Source organism: Dipteris shenzhenensis, chromosome 13 (assembly GCF_047967505.1).
Source record: "Dipteris shenzhenensis isolate YYH24624 ecotype China chromosome 13, Dip_SZ_1.0, whole genome shotgun sequence".
Classification (NCBI taxonomy): Eukaryota; Viridiplantae; Streptophyta; class Polypodiopsida; order Gleicheniales; family Dipteridaceae; genus Dipteris; species Dipteris shenzhenensis.
The window spans coordinates 17,877,550-17,898,644 of NC_141608.1; the positions used below are offsets into that span (position 1 = coordinate 17,877,550).

Genomic DNA, 21,095 nt, shown 5'->3' on the forward strand with positions numbered 1-21,095 from the left:
CACACACATACACACCCCCCATTGATTTCAAAGAGGGTTCTTATATGCCTCGAAAAGTGCACGATCACTAAGCTTTGATGCTGCAAAGGCTGTTTTCTTAGCAGGAGCTGAGGTTCAGAGTCATGCAGATGGCCAAGGAAAATACTCCTGGCCCTGATGGAACGCCTGCTGAGTTCTTTCAGTATTACTGGGGTACTGTAAGTTGCAGAGGGTACGTCTGATTAATTGGTGCTGCTTGAAGGGTGAACTGCCTAGTGCTCTGAACACCGGGTGATCAAACTGATTCCTTAGGGCCGTAGTAGACTGAGACCCAGTCAATGGAGACCTCTCTCCATGCTGAACACTATTTATAAGATCATTGTGAAATCGATTGCTAATAGGATCAAGTTGATATTTGAAAGGCTGATTCACCCTAACCAGTTCGGCTTTGTGGCTGGAAGGAACATTCATGAAGTGGGGTTAAATGCCTTGATAGCAGTGGATTATGCATTATCATAGAATGAGAAGAGCCTTGAGGCCCCTCCATTCAGCTCAACTATCAAGAGGTCAACCAAGTTATCCGAGAGGATCTCTTGCAGCTACACACATTTAACACCTAACGAGCTTCATGTGAAGCTCAACCTCTACACAGACCATTGCTTGCGAATTTCAAACGAGGGCTTCAATGACACACTAAGATATATGCAAATTCACCCATCCCATTCCTTGAGGATATCAATCGAGCACTTTTATACTAAGAGAAGGCTTACGAAAGTTAATCTAAAATATTTTAAAGAGGACACCTCAGTGATAGTTCTCGAGACAGCAAGAAAGCAGTGGGGAAATTTCACGCTCCACTTGACAGTTTGGCTGTGTGGTCCTTTTGACTTAGAAGAGTTTGGGAGGTTACTCCCTCCTTTAAGGTAAAATTTCTTTTATGGAGAGTGATGGTTGGAAAGCTCCCAGTGAGCTAGGATTTCTAAATGGAATCCAAATGTGAGTTCAGTTCACCCGCTATGCAACACTTGCAGGATGACGCCCATTTGCTCTGGGACTGTTTTTTCACTCGTGAAATCTGGAAGGAAGTAGTCAGAAGCCTGAGCAAGGCACATATTCAGATTAAGATTAAGTGGAAGATGGCCCTACTAGGTGACCGGGGGATTTTGAACGATTCGTTATATGATATATGGCAGGTGGTCAGGGGCTTAGTAATTATGCATCTATGGAAGCACAGGAATGATGTGGTTTTTCAGAGACCCTAGCATGGGACGTTGCTTGGTCCTGTAATTATCGAAGAGTCCAAAAGAGCTTTACAGTTTTTTGGTAAAAGGAATGAGGTTTTTAGGGCTTTAGGTCAAGTTTGGGTTTGTTTGTCTTTGCCTCTTTGCAAGAGGCAGTCGGATTTTTCTTTCATTGTTTATATCTTTTGTTAATACAAATTTGGAGTTTTGCACAAAAACAAGAAAAGAAAGAGGGTTCTTATATCCAGATAGTGTAATGTGTCTTGGTTTTTTAATGAAACATGCAATACTCATGAAAGTCCCTGCTTTCATTCAGAATGGTTTTCTATTTAAAGAGGGAATGAAATAACGACTCTGAGTTTGATGTAAAATTGTGTAAAGTGAGTGAAGGTCCCTGCTTTCCTTTGGACTTATATTCTGCAGTTTTTTATTTTCTTCCTCAATAATGTAGGACCACCTGAAAGCTGAGATGGAGGCAGAGATTAAAAGGCTTGGTCGTATATCTTTGATTGAATTAGCAAACACAATTGGTGTGGACCTGTATCATTGTGAAAGGCAAGCTGAAAGACTTGTTGCTACCCGTGATGACCTCATGTTAGTTCATGGAGAAATCTTGTCAGCAAGCTATTGGGACTCTGTGGCTGAAGAAATCAATGATAGTTTGCAAGAAGCAGGCCAAATAGCACTAGCTGAGCTTGGTGCCCGTTTGAATGTTGGTGCGGAAACACTGACAGCCATATTGCAGCCTCGAGTGGGAATACTTGTAAGCCAAATTTTTTTACATCCATCAATTATGTTGTTTGTAGACAAACTTAGTCTTTTGGTTGGTGCCTGATGTTAAATACAGATTTATCAATGGATGCTCAAGTATGCGTGGGAGTGTGGATATGTATGTTGTGAAAGCATTATTGCATACTATAGTCTACACCCACTGTTATGCACTCACGATATTGGTGGAGATGTCACAGTAGCTAGTCCCTACTATGCGTAATGGTTTTCAACCTTGTGAGTGACTGTGATGAGATTGAAACTGCATTATGCGTTGTGTTACAGTGGATGAGTTAGGGCATGTCCGTGGATTCATCTAGATGTATATCTATCAATGGAAATTTTATTTTTTGCGTTTGAATCAAGCTGACATAGAAGTCATGCTGGATCTTTAAAGAAATAGGCCAAATATTCTATACGTTTTAGCAAAGCTAACCGTTGTGAACTTAGAACTATTGGAGGGGCTGGTTAGATGATGCTGGTCGGTATCATGGACAATTTTTGTTATTTTACAATCGAAACTTGTGTGATAGCTCTATGCTTGGTGTTTTGGAAGTGTTCTTATGACGGTGAATTCTGAGATGGGTTCTTGCTTAATGAATGTCTAGTTGCGTTATGTTTTTGAGATGAGTAGTTGAAATTTACTGCATCCTGTGGTGTATAGTTTTGATTGATTTTATTTGATTTTTCATGTTGTGCATTCACTAAAAACTGCAGATACATGGGAAGCTGGAGGGAGGGCAGCTTTACACGCAAGCTTATGTTTCAAGAATAAAGGCTATGATTCGTGGGGCTATCAGGGCACTCATGGTTCCTACAAATCTATCGACCGTATGGTCTTCGTTGCAGCAGCAACTCTTGGAAATGGATGAAAGTGCAGGTGGACTTCTAGGGGAAGGAAAATTATTTCAAAGTCTATTCAATGGGTTATTAAAGGAAGGAGCATTTTCTGGCACACTTCGAGGTGGTGGCTCTGTTTGGACTCCTGCTGTAAGCATACCTCTGAGTCAAGCTCGGCCATACTGGCCTGCTTTTGAATTATGCCCTGCTTTTGCTTGGTGTAGATTGTTATGTACTTCATAAATTTCGAACTCTTATGGAAACATATATGGACAGGGATTGGGTATGTCTACTTTCGATTAGAATCCTCCATTATTTTAAGAACGAAGTTTCACATATGTAGTTTATAGTTTTGCCACTGTTCTTTCTATGTCGGTGGCAGAATGGATCGTAGAGGATTGCATTTGATTAGCAATCATGGCTGCCATGTAAAGGGGGCAAAGTTGATCTTTATAAGGAGATTATGGAGCATAAAGCAAGATCCAATATTGCTTACTTCCTAAGAACTGGGAATTGCCAGGCTGGATGGTATGATGAAAAGTATGACATATGAGAGAAGGTCAAGAACCTCAGAGGAAAAAGACTTAACATCGAATGGAATGATATGTGGGGTTTATAAAAAGTGCTCACATGCTCAAAGCTATTGAAGGGACAGACTCACAGGTTGAGGGGCATGGAGATTTGGATATCAGAGGAGTTCATTCCAAATCAGTGTAAAATAAAGTAAGGGAAGCCAAGGAGGGCAATTGGTCTTTTTATAGCCTAAACTCAAAAAGTCTGAGTCTTAATGAAAGAGCTCTCATTTTGTGTAGTTTTTGCCATTCTATGTCAAATAGACTTCCTTTTTAGTAATGATAGAGGTGCTTCATGCACTCGTGTTTTGGGATTTGATGTAATGGCTACTTATTGATTGTGTAGACCTTTTTGGCCTTCTGCGAATGTTAATTGAGCTTTCTTTTCTTTCTTTATACCAAAGAGCATTTATTGGCCTTATGCGAATGTTAATTGAGCTTTCTTTTCTTTCTTTATACCAAAGACACTAGGCTCTTTTGGGGGAAGGGTGGTGCCAGCTGCCATGGGTGCTGGAAAGAGTATCCAGGAGGATACGTGATGGGACGTTTCCGGAGATGGTAATCAAGCACATCATGGACGTGTCTAATTTGCTGCTCCCCATGGATGAATTGAGAACCTTGTGGAGCAGGTTCCAAGGGGATGTTTGCATAGTGCCTTAGTGGACCGCTGAGTTCTATTTCTTTTTCAAAGCTTAATCCGTAGTTCTCATTTCTGCAAAAAACTCTGTTCTTAGCTGATGTCAAAGATCACAAAGCTTAATAAGCGTAAATTGTTGCATGCATCTAAAAATGGTGTGGTGATGGTGTCTTTGATATTATTGATTATCCGATTTTGGAGCAATACATATTACTGTTTCTACTCTCATGTGCATGGTTCGTTTCATCTATCTATATTCACTTGTGTACACAATAAGGAAAAGGAATGAGATTTAAGTTAGCCAAGTGTGATTTCTGGGCAACTTTTTTACAATCTTCCACGCAGGAGTGTTGCAACAGAAAGCATCTCTTTTAGAAAACTGAAATCCCACCAGAGGGTACCCCGCAGCAGAAGACTTATAGATAGCCCAGGAATTACACGCGGAAGTGTTTCAATATGGAATCAAGCTTCATCAAATGTGTGTACTTCACAACATTCATGTCTATGTGCAGACTAGCAAATAGACTGTGCTTCAGAGCAAATATAGAAGCAACACTTTATATTTCCATCCGTCCACAAACTGGACAAGATACAATACCAAAAAGGTTCTCCTACTATATGCCTAGCACCTCTAGATCTCTGAGCCCACATGCTCGACTGAGCGTATGTAGACTCTCTGTCCAAAGGATCTCCACCTTGCTGTCCGGAACCTCAGCCTAGGTGGGCTGCCACTCAAGCTGAGTCTGCAACTCCTTCAGGGTCACCTTCACCTCCTGTGTATAGGTCCAAGACTTCCCTTCTCGCTGCTCCTGTCTAGGATGCCTCCAAATGGCCCACTGAATCAGGGTCCCCCCCCCCCCCCCCCCCCGCCCCCCCCCCCCCAAAACCCAACTTCCTTGTAGTATACCAGCCCCTTGTGGGGGCACAAAACTAGGCCCCTTCAGGGCCATTTGCATGACCTGCCACGTGGCATTGCGCCAATGGCCAGGTCCCTACTGCCTCAGATCCAGGGCCTATTGCAGGCCTCTCACCTGCCCATAGCCCTCGCTATCTGCCCCGCCTACTTGCTGCTCCAGATCTGCCTCTTCAGATCCAGGCCCTTGAAGTTCCCGCGATTTGCTCCGTTCTTGGTGCCATCTGTTGCAGCCTCTGTCGCCTCTCTCTGGAGCTCTATTCAGCCATTGATCTGCTGCTGGTCTTTCCTCTGCCAGTCGCCTCATCCAGTGTGCTGATCCATGCTCCTAGAAGGTTCTAGGTATGTCTTTAAATGTGCTGCCCACATGACAGCCATCATGCTGTCCCATGTGGCAGCCCCCTCTTTCCTTTCTTGATGTCTGAATGATGCCCCCATGGCAGCTAGGATGCTGCCCATGTGGCACTTCCTCAAACCCTAGGGTCACCCCCCCAATGCTTCCTCATATGGGGGGCTTACAGATGGGGAGGTGACCTCTATATTTCCAACACCTCTATCTCTGTCTTTTAACATGATATCAGAGCTATGAGGAAGACTCACAAGTGTGGGAAGCTTGAAGGTGAGAACCTTCGGAAGGAGATCTCAGTTTTGGCTGTACTATTCATCTCAGACAAGTGTGTTTCAGTCAGGGAACTCCTCCTCCTTGTCATAATGGAGGAGGGGGTTAGTACAGGATCACATCACTAAGATGAAGCTAGTAACAGATCAATTGTTAGCACAAACGGATTTGGCTTGGATAGGCAGGCTTTTTGCATGGTATGCTCCCTGTGAGCTACAAAGATTTAAGGACAACGACGATTGCAGGGTAACAGCTGGTACTAGTTACATCGGAACAACTAGTGCCGCTACTTCTGCGGGGGAGAGTGTATATGGGAACTTTCTGACACCTTGGGTGATGCTCTTTATCACATATTGTGTGATTGGAATAATCTCACTTCTCTCAAGCTTGAAATATATATTCTCTCAATATGGCTCGTTAACTCTGGCCTTTTTGGGCTGTACTCATGGTCCAGAAAGTTTCACCGGAAATTTTGGGGTTCCTATGTCTGTTTTGGTTTTCGTTGAGTAAGTTGTGGAGGAAGTGGGCCTTTATAGAAAGTGGTTTGGGAGCTTTTAAAAGAGATGGAAGTATCAATGCAAAGCTGCCAATGATTTGTTTGACTTTTCTGAGTTACATGTATTTTTTTTGTAAGAGAAGGTTAGGTTCTTATAAAATAATTTGATAACTAATACTCTGATTTTGGCTACAACCAAGCAAAATGGTAAAAAGCATAAACAACCAAAATAACTAACATAAGCTATTGCCACTTTCATCCCCCAACCCCAACCCCAACCCCAATCCCAACCCCAACCCACCCAACCCCAACCCACCCAACCCCGCTGTGAATCCCTACATTACTTTCCCTGCTCCACAGATTTGTATTTAAGAAATTTGTCCTCTACGAACAAAGACCTTGCCAGATAAGAGGAAAGTCAAATGAGAAGGGAAAGGCAGGAGTCCTAGAAGACAGCATAATTCCACTGGAATGCCAGCAAAATGTGGAAGATGGGGGCCCTGGAATATTTAGGACTAAAATATATGCAGTGGAGGAAAGTTTTGAGTGGTAATGTATTACCCTTTTCATCTCTTTAGGCAGACCTGGCACTATTAACGTAAGGCTTTGCAATTTGGAAATGCACTTGTGACTTGAATAGCACGTTATTCTTGATCTGAGTTTTCTAATGCTGTCAATTGCTCAATTTGTTGTAGAAATCGGAATGCCAATGAGTCTCACACACATCGTGTTTAATATTGTTCTAGGATTGGAGTCTAATTGAGCACATCATGTAATGCAGGTGTTTGAAAAGGCACAACGTGAAGGGGTAGAGTCTTATTACTCACAGGTATGTCTTCCATTTTGAAGGCATTCATTATAATGCATAGGCCTTAAAGTATGGGATATCACAGGATACGATGCTCCGGTGGATTTGAGATTTTAACATCCAGGCTTTGATTCTACAGAACTCATACATCACCTATGATGTGCTTCGAAGACTTGCAATTTCACAGCCCAAACAGTTCTTGCAGGTTTGCGTTTGATGAATTAGATGGACACATTACATTGGGCTTATTTTATTTGAGGCATCTGAAAAGATTTTGTGCTTTGTACTGGCTTGGATGGACATGCAGGGAAAATATGCTGATGGTATTGCTCTGGATACTGTCTTTATACATTCTTCTGTCATTAACATAATAGATGCAGCCGCAGAGGAGGCAATTGATAGTGGTGGATGGTAAATATCACAATTATTTGATTTATTCTTCATAAGCAGGTGTATTTTAATAACTACATATTTGCACAATCTTTTGACATTGTAACACATTTTTAATCCACATCTTTGACAGGGTTGATATTATGTCAATTGTTCCTCCATTGTTTACTAGCACTGACATTACGAAGTTGGTGCCCTTCTGCCCCTTTGTAGGGAGAGCTCTAAAAGTAAGCTCTACTTTTGTCATCTTGTTGCTGCTCACTAATCACTCCATACTTTTGTACCACGTTGTGGACAAGTGACAGATACTAATTTGCTCCTATGTTCTGGTGCAAAATATTTGCAGGAATCAAAAGCTATGATCTTAGCAGACACTTGCCTTGTGAGCATTGTTTTCCTCAAGGTTCCAATAAACCTACATAATTCACTTGTGTTGGCGGTGTAGTAATTTTAGTCCAATATGTATGCTTCTCTCTGTTATCATTGACTAATAACTTTTTCAATTTTTGAAAGGGTAAAGCAACACTTATAGAAAGGCTGCCCGCAAACAACAACAACCCCCCCCCCCCCCCCCCCCGCCCCCCCCCCCCGCACGCGCGCCTTCCTTTTCCCCACCACCACCACTACCAGCTTCACTGGGTGCTCTCTAAATACAGCATGCAAGTACTGCTCAATTTTTATGAAATTAACCAACATATTAGCATCTTGTAGCACTGGTTGTACAAATGGCAATTGCCCAATATCTTTCAATAACAAGTTGAGAGTATGCACACCACATGGCATGTCAGCATGGGATATATCATATTATTCCATGATTATCTCTCATGCAGTCTTATAATTGGAAACGTTATCTTTTACTAATGGAGTAACATTATTGCTACCACCAATCTTAGCAAGTGCTCTTTCATAGACTTTATAAATGTAAGGTGAAGGTTTTTCTTTTAGAGAAGTATCAATACTCTCTAAAAACATCATTCCCTTTGCAGTAATGCACATTATATTTATTAAGGACATGTCTTGCTTACTCATCCACCCATCAAAAGCAAGAGTACATCCATATGTTTGAATAAAATCTAGAATCCATTCTGCCACTTTTTTAAAACTTTGTTGAGATGGACCGTTCTCATTTTATTATAATCTGGCAAGAGAAATCCTATTCTTGCGCATGATTTTAATGCATTACCAATTGTCTCATCTCTTATGACATTGAATGCAATGCCATTCTTTATAAACGCTTCCGTCCATCTCAAATGCTTTTTAAGCACTTGTTTCTTTTGCAAACCATTCTCCATGGATGTTTGTCCTGCCTTTTTTCTCTTTTTAACCGACTCATATTTAAGGCATCATGCACCACCTGTGATCCACGTGTTAATAGATCTACATCCTCCACTGCATCTCTTACATTAGAAGTGACACATCTCCTCAAACCTCGAGGGCTTCTGCTCTGCTAGTCCACCCAGCCATGGATTCCTGAGAGTCACATGAACTTACTTTCTTTTTTCAGTTCCTTCTGGAATCCTCCCTCCTAGCCTAGTGCCGGCCACATGGTGTTCTCTTGAGTGCCATGTGTCCATTTGGACCTTAGAGTCTCTATGCCCATTTAGGCCTTACTTATGCACTCCGTATTGATGCAAGCACTATCTAGCCCTCTAGTTTCCCGCTTTACCATAACCACACTAGACGATTCCGGGATTATGGCTGATGTAACATTCCCTTCCCCTTAAGAATTGTTTACGTCCTCGAAAACAAAATTGGGAAACCTCCTCTGGAGACTGCTTACCTTTTCCCATGTTGAACTCTCTTCAGGTCTATCTGTCCACTTAACCAGACATTCTTTCCATATAGTATGTCGCGTTCTTTTTTCTTGTGTATCTAAAATTTTTTCTGGTTCATGTGGTAAATATGCGGGTTCAATAAGTTCAACTAGGACTTCATTTCCAAAGGCTAATTTGTAAGCAAGTTCTCTAATCCTCTTAAGTATTGTGAATGGTCCACAATACCTAGGAGACAACTTTGGACATTTATCTGTTTTTAGAGATTCTGAGGATTCAGGTACCTTAAGGTAGACTTTCTCATTTACTCCAACTTGTTACGGTGGGGGTTTGCATAACTTCGTGCTCTTCTTATGCTATCTTTAGCTAACTTAAGCATTTGATTCATATCCTCAAGAAAGTCTTTGGCCGCTTGAACCTTCTCTTTTTCAAGTCCCACTGTCATTGGGGCTCTAGGTTGAAATCCATACATCATCATGAATGGACTAAAACTTGTAGCTGAATGTTTGGCACTGTTATATGCAAATTCTAATATGGGCAAATACTGTTCCCAATTACTTTGCCGTTTATTTACATATGCTCGAAGCATATCCTCAATGATCTGATTGACTCTTTCAGTTTGACCATCAATTTGTGGATGGTCCGCGGTGCTCATATTCAATGAAGTTTCTAGTCTCTTAAACATAGCCCTCAAAAAATGGCTGTTAAAATTGCTATCCCGGTCACTAATAATACCGGCTGGTAGCCCATACAATCTATAGATATGCTCCACAAATAGCCTAGCTAATTTTGGAGTGTTAACATCTTCATTCACAGGAATAAAATGAGTCATCTTGGTCAACTGATCCACAATTACCCACACAAAGTTGTGCCCCCTCTGTGTCCTAGGTAGTCCCATAATGAAATCCATGGAGATGCTTTCCCATTTGCCAGATGGAATCTCCAATGGGTGTAGGAGACCTCCTACCTTAAGGCGTTCAGCCTTATTGACCTGGCATTTTTGGCACTTCAATACATAATCTTGGACATCCTTACCTATTCCAGGCCAAAAGAATTGTCTTTTCAGAAGTACATATGTCTTCTGAATTCCCGGGTGTCTAGCACTCGGACTATCATGACATTCAAAAAGGATTTGGCGCCTAATGTCATTATCATCCGGGACACATACTTTGCCCTTGTAGAGTAGGTAGCCATCTTCAATAGTATATTTTCTCCATTTGAGTCCTTTATCACCAACCTGTGGTTGTGTCGCGATTTCCATGCGACTCCTCAGTGAAAGCCTCTCGATTAGTTGGATCCCTGTTTTTAATTGCTTTCCATATTTCAGAGAAGTGAGGATCAAATTCACATTTTCCTTTTAAGGACTCTAGGAAATCATTCTGAAATTGAGTAAAACTCAATTCATTAACAATTGGCATTCGGCTAAGGGAGTCTCCTATCACATTAAACTTCCCTTTCCTATATGTCAATTGTATATCAAACTCTTGCATTAACTCAGTCCATCTAGCTTTTCTACCTTTAAGCTTTGGCTGATTACAAATCTATTTAATGCTTTCTTGATCAAAGATGATCTCAAATTTTGCACCATATAAATAGTGCCTCCACTTCTTTAAAGCATAGACTATAGCATATAGTTCCTTCTCATATGCCGAGTAATTCCGTTGGGCACGATCTAGCTTTTTGCTTTCAAAAGCTACTGGTCGACCTTTTTGTATAAGTACCGCCCCAACAGCAAAATCACTGGCATCTGTCTCAACCACGAATGGTTCATTGGGATCCACTACTTTTAAGACAGGAGCTGCCGCTATAGTTACCTTTAATTTTTCAAAACTTCTCTTTTGAGGTTCATCCTATATGAAGGTGCTTCCCTTCCCCTGAAGTTGGTCCGTCATCGGAACAACAATCTTAGCATAATCTTGGATGAATCTCCTATAGAATCCTGACAAACCTAAGAATATCTGTAATTCTTCTAGATTTGTAGGATGTGGCCATTCCAATATGGCCCTTACTTTGTCAAGGTCCATTCGAACCCCTTCTTGGGATATTATATGTCCCAAGTATTTCACTTCCTTTGCAAAGAATTCACATTTGGATTCTTTTGCAAAGAGTGAATTATCTCTAAGCAGTTGGAACACTTTTTGCAAATGTTTCAAATGTTTTTTTTTGGTTTTACTATAAATAAGGATATCGTCTAGAAATACTACAGCAAATTTCCTTAAGACACTATTCATAAGTGTCATGAAAGTTGCTGGAGCATTTGTTAATCCAAATGACATTACTTTAAATTGATAATGCCCATACCTAGTACGAAATGATGTCTTAGGGACATCTTCTTCCCTAATTCGTACTTGATGATATCTTGATCTTAAATCAATTTTAGTAAAGTATTTTGCCCCTTGCAATTGATCAAAGAGCTCATCAATGCGAGGCATAGGATACTTATTTTTTATGGTGATTTTATTTAGTGCTTAGTAATCTATGCATAAACGCATAGTACCATCCTTTTCTTTACCAGTAAAACTGGTGCAGACCAAGGTGAACTACTTGTTTGGATTTGGCCCTTTCTAAGATATTCCGTTAATTGTCTTTTGGCCTCATGTTCCTCCGTTTGACTAAGCCTATATGGTGGTTTACAAACAGGGGTAGATCCAGGAATTAAATCTATTTTATGATCTACTTCTCTCTCAGGAGGTAAACCATCAGGTAAATCAGACAAAAAAACATCTTTAAATTCAAACATTAAATCTTTGAAAGAAGATTTATGCTTTTTAACATTATCAAAAACAACATTACTTCTTTCCGATGCAAAAGACATAAAATCACCAATAAAAGTAAGTTCACAAAGATATACCTCGCATTCTTCTTGGTGTAGTAGTCGTTCCAATTCCATCGAACAAATAAGGGGAGAGTTAGGCACATCATGTTCTCCTTGAATCTGAAAGAATCTACCCTCTTTTTCAAACATAATGGAGTTATTAAGATAACTCCTCTGTAAGCTATGCCCAAGACTATACAGCCATTCTCGACCAAGCACTACATTTGTTCGGTCGAGATGCATGATTTGGAAATCCAAGGCATCCTGATAGCCTTGAATATCCATCTCTACACGATATATCATGGTGTCCCAAACTTTTTTATCACTGCCCTTCGCCAAAGAGACCACATATTTATGGGCACTGGGACTCTCAGGCAATTTTAATTTCTTAACTAACGAGTAGTTTAAGAAATTATGTGTTGCACTATCATCGACCATTACTCTTACTATGACACATCTCCTCAAACCTCGAGGGCTTTTGCTCTGCTAGTCCACCCAGCCACGGATTCCTGAGAGTCACATGAACTTACTTTCTTTTTTTAGTTCCTTCTAGAATCTTCCCTCCTAGCCTAGTGCCTGCCACATGGTGTTCTCTTGAGTGCCATGTGTCCATTTGGACCTTAGAGTCTCTATGCCCATTTAGGCCTTGCTTATGCACTCCGTATTGATGCAAGCACTATCGAGCCCTCTGGTTTCCCGCTTCACCATAACCATACTAGACGATTCCGGGATTATGGCTGACGTAACAAGAAGGCTCTCCCACTTCCTCATTTTCATCAACCTCAGTGCTCGCCGTAGAAACACTTCTAGGTTAATGGGCAGTTTGGGCCCTATATGAGCGGGTATCATGTAAAGTCAGGACTTCGACAGGGCGGACAGAGGAGATCATGAGCACGATTAGAGTCAAACAAGGTTGTCCGTTATCACCAATCTTGTTTTGCCTGTACATCAACGAGCTCAAGTCCATCACGACTCTAGGAGGCGCAAACTCTTCATTAGTTGGCTCCTTGATTCAAATTCTACTATATGTAGAAGATGTGGTCCTACTCTCCTCAGCTAAAGGTCTCCAATGACATTTGGATGTGCTCTATCTTTTTGTGATACATATGATTTGAATGCCAACTTGAACAAAACTAAGGTTATGATCTTCAAAACATCTGGAGGGGCCACACACAGAGAGCAGTTTACCTTCGATGGGGCTTCGGTAGAGATTGTTGTATCCTACACATATCTGGGTGTCCTCTTTTCATGATGAGACCAGCTATGCAGACCTGCACTAGCCATACTTGAGCGCCAGTGCTTTAACTCACATTTTCAAGATCCCAGAACCAAGTCTCTTCTTTTTGACTCATTGGTCCGCCTAGTAGGAGTCCCTTTGGGGGACATACTTATAGGAGACAGATTGGTCCCACATAGAGAGACTTCAGGTTCTGCTTCTTGATCGGATGATCCGCTGTAAGCCATTGGTCCCGCATGAGATCATACTTGTAGAGTTTGGGACCAACTCTCTACAGCTTGATCCAAGAGAGAGCTAGAGGACACGACTCACTAGATCGGACCTCAAGTGGACACTCACATGAGGGCCCACAGACATAGCCTCTCTCTTCAACATAGGGAAAGTGACCATTGGAGTGACCATAGTAGTTGTCAGACCATTGGAGTGCCTATTTTAGTGGCCCCCACCTCTGGTCTCTTTCAGTCTCATAGACCCTTTGGTCTTTCGTAGACGTTAATAAACTTTCTTTCTTTCTCTCTCTTTCTCTCTCTCTTTCTCTCTCTCACCCTAAAATATGCAGGCAGATCTGATTAAATGGGTAGGTTCGGAGGCATCTAAGTGGATAGGCAACATGTTGATGCAACTGCAATACGAGGGTTCCCAGAAGACTGAACAAGCAATTGGATCAAGCCCCTACACAAAGGGGGGGGGACATAGGAAATCCTAGAAATAACCATGATCAGATCCACCCTTGCTAGGCTCTACGATACCATCCTCAAAACTAAAATCACCAACGAGGCAAAAAACCAAGGCAAGAGAGCAAAAGAGCAAGGGGGATTCCAAAAGGCTCACAACACAATCAATCATGTGGTCACACTCAAAGGCACCCATGGAAGTGAACTGGCTGTAGGGGCGGAGCCTGACTTGCTGCTTTGTAGATTTCCATAAAGCCTTTGAAATGTTACCCAAGAAATACCTCTAGTAGTTTCTTCTTGCCATCCCTTCATGTCGTCATTCATTTGAGCACGTAGGTTTGAAAACTCATCCTTCTTGTATTCTTCCAATCTCTTTGTAAGCATTCAATTTCAGCACCTTGTAGCATACATACCTCTTTGATAGTGGATAGACGTGCTTTGGCATTCCCATCCTCTACTTTCTGTCCTTTGGTCCAAATCATGCTGTATTTCCTGTCTTTGTCCCCTCTGGTTTTCTGATCGGGTGGGCTTTCCATGGCCCCTTTTTCTGATTTTACTGATTTTTCTGCTCTTTTTTTCCAGGCCCTTCTTGGTTGGACTGCCCACCACCTAAGGGCTGCCCATAGCAACCCTTGAGCTGCCAAGAACGCATCAGCAACTCATGAGAGGGGGGCTGAACGCCCTGGCGCAGGTTATAGCAGCTCACGATGAGCTCACGGGTTCTAAGAGCCCTGGACTCGATCGCACAAGGAGCTCACGGAGGGCACAGAGCCCTGGCGCAAATCATGAACAGCCCGGGGGCGTTGAGGTTTTATTTGCAGATCGCAGGGGACCTTGGGGCCCTGTTTGCAGGTTACGGGGCCGGGGGGGGGGGGCTTGGGGCCCTTGTAGCTTGTGAAAGTGGCGCAGTAGGTGGTGGGGAGTGGTATGGTAGGTGGCAGGGGTGGCGCAGGTGGAGCGGGTGTTGGCGCTGGAGCCTTGGAGGCCTGATGGCCTGTTGCAGCAGCAGAACAGCAGGAGCAGCAGGGTGGCCTGCTAACAGCCCGCACGGAGGCTGGAGGGCAGCACTTGGGGGTCGCAACCACAGGTTGGCCTGCTGTAAGCCCACGCAGGGGCTAGAGACCACACGTGGAGGTAGGAGAGAGAGAGAGAGAGAGAGAGAGAGAGAGAGAGAGAGAGAGAGAGGGGTTATTAAAGTCTTCGGAAGACCCTTCCCTCCCCTCCTCACCTCTCCTCCCCACCCCCCTCGTGCGGCGCTGCCATACCTCCCCCTCCCCTTCCTCTCACCCCCCTGCGCTGCGCTGCCCCCCCCCCTCCCTTTCTTCTCCTCCTTCCTCCACCACCCCCTTCGTCACCACCCTCTCCCCCCCGCTTCCTCATATCTCTCCATCCCTCCTTCTTTCCTCCCCCGCCTTAATCCCCCATCCCCGCCTCTTCCGTTTCCTTCCCCTTCCCCCGCCTTGGAGCGTTCGCAGTTAGTCAATGCGATATGGCAGCCACGTGCCCGGAACCGGTGGCCCAGACGGACCCCCCCCCTCCATCAGCCTATCGCGTAACATTGACAGAGCACCAGGTCTCCTTGGTGAAGCAGGCCGCCATGGACTTCTCCCAGACATCCGTTTATGGGAGTCATTGGCTACTCCCCTTCACTAGCAGACATCAGGGACTGGTTGTAGTCCACCCTCTACCTCGAGGACAGTCACATCGAGGAGGTTGCACTCATGGGACGGGGCATCTTCTGGCTCAAGCTCTCCTCAGCACAGGCTGCGAGCGATATGGTTAGGCGATCCCCTACTTCTGTGGGTGGGAAGATCATCCTCATGGTCCCATGGTACAAGGGTTTCAGTGTAGCGGACTTCGATGCCCGCTTTCGCATTTCTCGCCATCCAGCTACCCTTATCTTCCCAGGTCTCGCAACTAAGCTTCGCTCAATCATCAAGGACCTGGGGGCGCACTTTGGCTGGCCTATGCAGGATACCTACGTCGATGCGGTGGCAGCCCAAGGGGTGCCACGTGTCAAAGTGGCCATCCTCGATCCACAGAGCATCCCTTCGGAGTTCGAGATCGTGACAGACACAGGTGTGGTGACGCAGCGCATTCTGGTCACTGGTGGTCGCCCAAATCAGTGTCTGAGATGCCATGGCTTCGGGCACCAGGCATGCTCATGCCCTCGCTTCACGGGTACAGAACCTCAGAAGACCCCCGTTCAGGCAACTCAGGATCCTCCCCACCAGTCAGCGACATCCCCTCCCGAAGGGGAAGGCTGGACGGAGGTCAAAAGAAAACGGAAGGGAAACAAAGCAGGCCCCAAAAAACCTGCCCAGCTACAGCAAGAGCCCCCTTCGGTGGTCCCTACTAATCAGTAGCCCGGTAAGGGGAAGGAGAAGGGAAAGGAAAAGATCAGCCAGCCTCCCCCTCATCCTTCACCCCGCCCTCCTCCCCCTCCCCCCTCCTCCTCGATTCTCCGACCCCCACCCCCTCCAGGATCCCCCTTTGCACCGGTGGTTTCCACTCCACTCTCTTCCTCGAGCATGATCTAGAGGGAATCCCCCCCTCCGCCTGAGCCACCTGCAGCCCCGAAGCCAGCACAGACCTCACCCGTGCCTACCCCTCCTGGCCCGGTGGAGGGGGGAGGCCCTTCCCCGCAGGTGGCCAGCACCCCTCTCTCTAGTTCAGACTCCTCATCTTCGTCCCCACGCCCAAGGGCTGCTCCTAGAGCTCTCCCATTGGAGTTTTATCGAGCAGGTCCAGCGGGTATTGGCTCCTTCCCTGCATGCCTAGACATCAGCATCTTCTTCCTCCGCAAGGGGGCGAAGGGTAAGGTGTCCGTCCTTGCCCCACACGATGGTCCTAGCTATTCCTTCACTATCTCCAGTGAAGGGAATGAGCAATGGATGAATGAAAATGTTTGGGAGACGATACGAGATCAGTCACAGGAGCGAGTGCAGGACTGGATCGGTAGTAGAGCAGCGGAGCTTCTTCAGCAGCAGTGCCAGGAGGGTAATGTTCGTCTGCGATGGCGCCACAGCGTCAAACGCTTCCGACTCCTAGTCATTATTAGGCCACCTTTGGAGTGGGCCTACGCGGAAGGGCTCCGCCCGTGGAGGACCTCAGAGGTAGCGAGCTTCTACAGGATTTCCCTGGCAGAGGCGTCGAGCTGGTTAGGGAGAGCCTACCACCACGGGACGAAGGGCCTCTCCCCTCTGCTGAAGGTTTTAGAGGATGGGTCCGATGATCCGGCCTCTCCTTCGAAACCTTCACAGAAGCGCCTTCGTCTCCACACAAGACATCCTCTGACCACTTCGACATCCACCGCAAGCAGACAGCTGTTTGTGGCCCACCTTCCCTCCTCATGAGTATACGCATTATCTCTTGGAACGTCAACGAGTTCCACTCATCAGGAATCCGTGGCCCCAGGAAGATGGTGCTCAGGCAGGAGCTCCAGCCAGCCTTGGTGGGAAGGGTAGATGTGCTCCTACTACAGGAACACAAGCTTTCGGCTTCTCAGACCAGTATTTGTGGGAAGGTCCTCACAGGACGCTCCCACACCTACTGGGAACCTTCGATTGGTGAGCAGGGGAGGAGCGGGGGTGTCTGTACCTCCATCGACGCTTTTCTAGTTCAGCATGTGTGTGGTTTTGGCACTCTGATCCCAGGACGTGCGATTTGGGTGGGGGCTTGCATATTGAGGGACTCCGTATCGGCATCCTCAATATCTATGCCCCGATTGATCTCAGATGGAGAGCCGTTTTTTGGAGGTCCTTGACAGACTTGTTGCCAGAGATGGACTCTTGGATTGTAGGAGGGGACTTCAACAACCTTGAGACCCTAGAGGATCAGCTGGGACGGGGCCCAGAGTTCCTCGGTATAGCTCAGGCAGAGCAGGCAGATTGGGACTCCTTCCTCTTCACAGTGGGAGGTCGGGACAGTTGGAGGGAGCCTTCCATTCGCAGATGGTCAGGGAGTCTGGACTTCTCTTGGGGTTATAGGAGGGAGGGAGGCAGACTTCTGGAGCGGCTGGACCGTTTCTATGTCAACGATTGGGCGCTTGGCAGAGGAGGAGAGTCAGGAGTGGTTCCAGGGACGACACTCTCAGACCATGCCCCAGTCATCCAAGTCCTGGACTCAGCCTTTCACTCCTCACCTCCACGCTCATGCCGGATCCTAGACTCCATTTACTCCAGAGCAGCGGTTCACAGCAGGATTGGGACCCCACCAGGGACATGGCAGCACAGGTAGCTCAGGCGCTTACTGAGTCTAGCCTCATCTGCCAACAGGAGGCGAATTAGGTCAGGCAGGAGTGTTGGGCACGGGAGAGGGGTCTCAGACGTGATCTTGCTTCGATTCAGCGGATGCAGCAGTCTTCTCTAGGTTATGAGGAGCTCAGACAGCAGGAGGTTTGAGCCCGAGCCATGCTAGAGGAGATCACCCAGCGTCGCTTAGAGTTCTCATTTCATGCTTCCAAGTCCTTCTGGGCTAGGAAAGGCCACAGGATGTGCAGAGAGTTCTTCAGGACTCATGGACAGAGGTCAGCAGGGGAACAGCTCCGTTCTCTTAGGGCACAGGATGGTAGTGTCAGGACAGATCCAGACGAGGTTCGGGACTTGGCGACAGATTTCTACAGATCATTATTCCAGTAGGAGTCCCCAGACCCTCGTGGCCGCCTATGCAGGGAGGAGGTGTGGAGATCTACACCGTGGCTCGTGCAGCCCAGCATGAGTGACGCCCTTCTCGCCCCTTTCACCGTGGCGGAGATGCAAGATGCAGTGAGCGCTATTGATGGGCAGAAATGCCCAGGTGAGGATGGCCTCTCCAGAGCTTTCTTCACCACCTTTTGGGAGCAGATCCACCGGCCCTTGCTCGCAGCCTTCCAGCATATCTTCTCCAGCGGGCAGATGCTAGAGAGCCTTGCGACAGGCTTGATTTGCCTCATCCCCAAAGGGGGGGATCGTCAAGAGATCAGACAGTGGCGCCCTATCACCCTCCTCCCGACCGTCTACAAAATCCTCGCCAAGATGATCAGTAGCCGCATCCGCCCCCTGCTACGCGACTTGATTCATGACACCCAGACTAGTTTTGTCCAAGATCGCAGCATTTTGGATAACATCTTCACTTTCTCAGAGGCGACGGAATGGGCCTAGCACAGCGGCTAGCACCTTGCCATACTCCTCCTCGACTTTGAGAAGGCGTACGACAGGGTAGATTGGTTCTTCTTGGAAGGTACACTCTCTCGGTTTGATTCCCGGACGAGTGGATCAGAGGTATTGCTGGCCTTTACAGGTCGGCCTCCAGTCGGGTTATCATCAGCGGCATGATGGGGGAGAGATTCACACTCGAGTGCTCGGTGCGTCAAGGCTGTCCGTTAGTGCCCTACCTCTTTCTATTTTTTGCGGAGGCGATGACCCACTTCCTTCGAGCCCGTACCACTGGTCTTCGTGGGATGCGTCTCCCTATTCGAGATGATGGAGAGCTTCTGGACTCCGAGTATGCAGACGACACAGCCCTATATGTGCAGGATGATGTCGAGTCACTAGAGCGAGTGAGACTGTGCCTAGAGATTTTTTGCCTTGCGGCTGGGGCGAAAATCAATTGGCATAAGTCAGTTGGTTTTCTTACGGATCCGGGAGCCAGCTCACAGCGGGGTATTTTCCTGGGGTTTTGCTGGACTCCTAGAGGACAGACGACATGTTACCTGGGATTCCAGGTAGGCCTGGACATCGCACCGGCTCAGCAGTTCTTGCCGGTCCTAGCTTCCATATGACGGAAGCTTGCTTTTTGGAGCACGGCTCGGCTTTCCTTGGTAGGCAGGGCCCTTGTGGTCAACCAGGTCCTTCTTGCCACTGCATGGTATGTGGCCTCTTGTTGGTGTTTCTCGAGATCATGTGTAGCCCAGCTGAGGAGACTAGTGCGGAACTTCCTATGGTCTGGTTCAGACGGCTTCGGCACCACCAGAGCCAGGGTCGCTTGGCAGACGGTCATTCTCCCCCAGACAGAGGGCGGCATTGGCATCATAGATCCAAAACTGCAGAGTCAGGCACTTCTTGGCAAGTTAGTCATCCGCGGTCTGATCCCGGGAGGGCAGACGTGGAAGCTCTTGCTACAGCATGGTCTCAGCGCGTGTACTCCCACCAGAGAGGGAGTGTTTGGCAGCCTTCTATCCGATGGATCTTCACCTCTGCTCCTTTGACTTAGCCCCGGTCCCCCTTCCTCCGTAGTCTCATCTCGGTCTGGAGGAAGTTGTGACACAGCCTCTCCTAGGTTCCCCCTAGCAGCCGAGAGGAGATAGACAGACATCCCCTGATCTGGAGCAGCCAGGTGATAGATGTTACAGGTCGCCAGCTTGGAGAGAGATCCCATATCCCTTGGGCGCTCTGGGCGCGTGGGCCCGCGCTCTCGCTCCGGGTTTGGAGGGACGTCTACAGCCAGTTGAGCCCAGGCGAGCTGGCAGCAGCAGTATGTACGGCACGTTGGATCCAGGCTCGGTGAGCGGAGATTGATGCTGCCATTCCTGCAGGTTGGAGGATTCCCATAGTCACCGGACAGCTCCTCCCGGGAGATGAGAGGTGGCTAGGACAGTTCACTCCACGAGGCATTCCTTTGGTGGTTGCAGGCCTTTTCTCGGACTCCTCGGTACACTTCTTCTCCGTCACTGATGATAGCCGCCTACAGAGCAGAGAGGCCGTGATCGACCCCCAGCTTCCCTGGCAGCGCCTTCGCATTGTAGGGCTGCAAGGGAAGACGTGGCATATAGACCCCCTGATTATGCAGGACCAGGATTGGAGACTCTAGATATGGGAGGGTCGTTCCTTGACAAAGGTGGAGTGGGACCCAGGAGAGTGGCGCTGGCCACCATCGGAGACCTCAGGGAACCCTATCCCTTTCTTTTCTTACAGTGCGCGCACGGGTAGGCGTGCTCTTGGGGCTCTCCAGCGCGGGCTACCTACACAGGCACATAGGTGGTATGCCCAGGGGATATCTTTGGTCTTTCTTTGCACTTTCTGAAAGACTCTTTGGGCTAGCTGGCGGCTGAGGAAGATCTCCTACTTCCTTTGGATGGTGGCACACAAGGGGCTACCAGTTGGCAGTTGGCTGAGGCAGATGGGGTAGGAGGGGCATTGCCAGATGTGTTTTCAGGAGGAGTCATCCCTGAAGCACTGCCTCTGGAGCTGCTTGCATGCGCAGACAGTTTGGAAGGGAGTCATGGGGATCTTAGCGAGGGCTACACCCGAGCTAGGACCGATCACTTGGGGAGCCGTTTGCTGGTGCAGCACTGAGACGGGACACCATTTGGCTTATGAGTTCTCTAGACAGGATCCCGTCTTTTTCATCACGCA

The 21,095-nt window shown here is 46.7% G+C and overlaps 1 protein-coding gene across 4 annotated transcripts in view; it reads left to right on the top strand.

Annotated features, from left to right (window-relative positions):
• The window catches only part of LOC147895110 (E3 UFM1-protein ligase-like protein), a 98,451-nt gene that overhangs the window by 865 nt on the left and 76,491 nt on the right, over positions 1–21,095 (top strand). For all 4 annotated transcript variants that reach the window (XR_015541945.1, XR_015541946.1, XM_087383290.1 and 1 more), the window contains exons 3-9: positions 1,672–1,983; positions 2,706–2,978; positions 6,847–6,894; positions 7,013–7,078; positions 7,181–7,284; positions 7,397–7,490; positions 7,610–7,666. Coding sequence is in view for 2 of the 4 variants with exons in the window: in XM_087383290.1 (XP_087239416.1) it covers positions 1,672–1,983; positions 2,706–2,978; positions 6,847–6,894; positions 7,013–7,078; positions 7,181–7,284; positions 7,397–7,490; positions 7,610–7,666 (954 nt within the window). In the remaining 2 variants the exon portion in view is untranslated. The remainder of the gene's footprint in view (positions 1–1,671; positions 1,984–2,705; positions 2,979–6,846; positions 6,895–7,012; positions 7,079–7,180; positions 7,285–7,396; positions 7,491–7,609; positions 7,667–21,095) is intronic.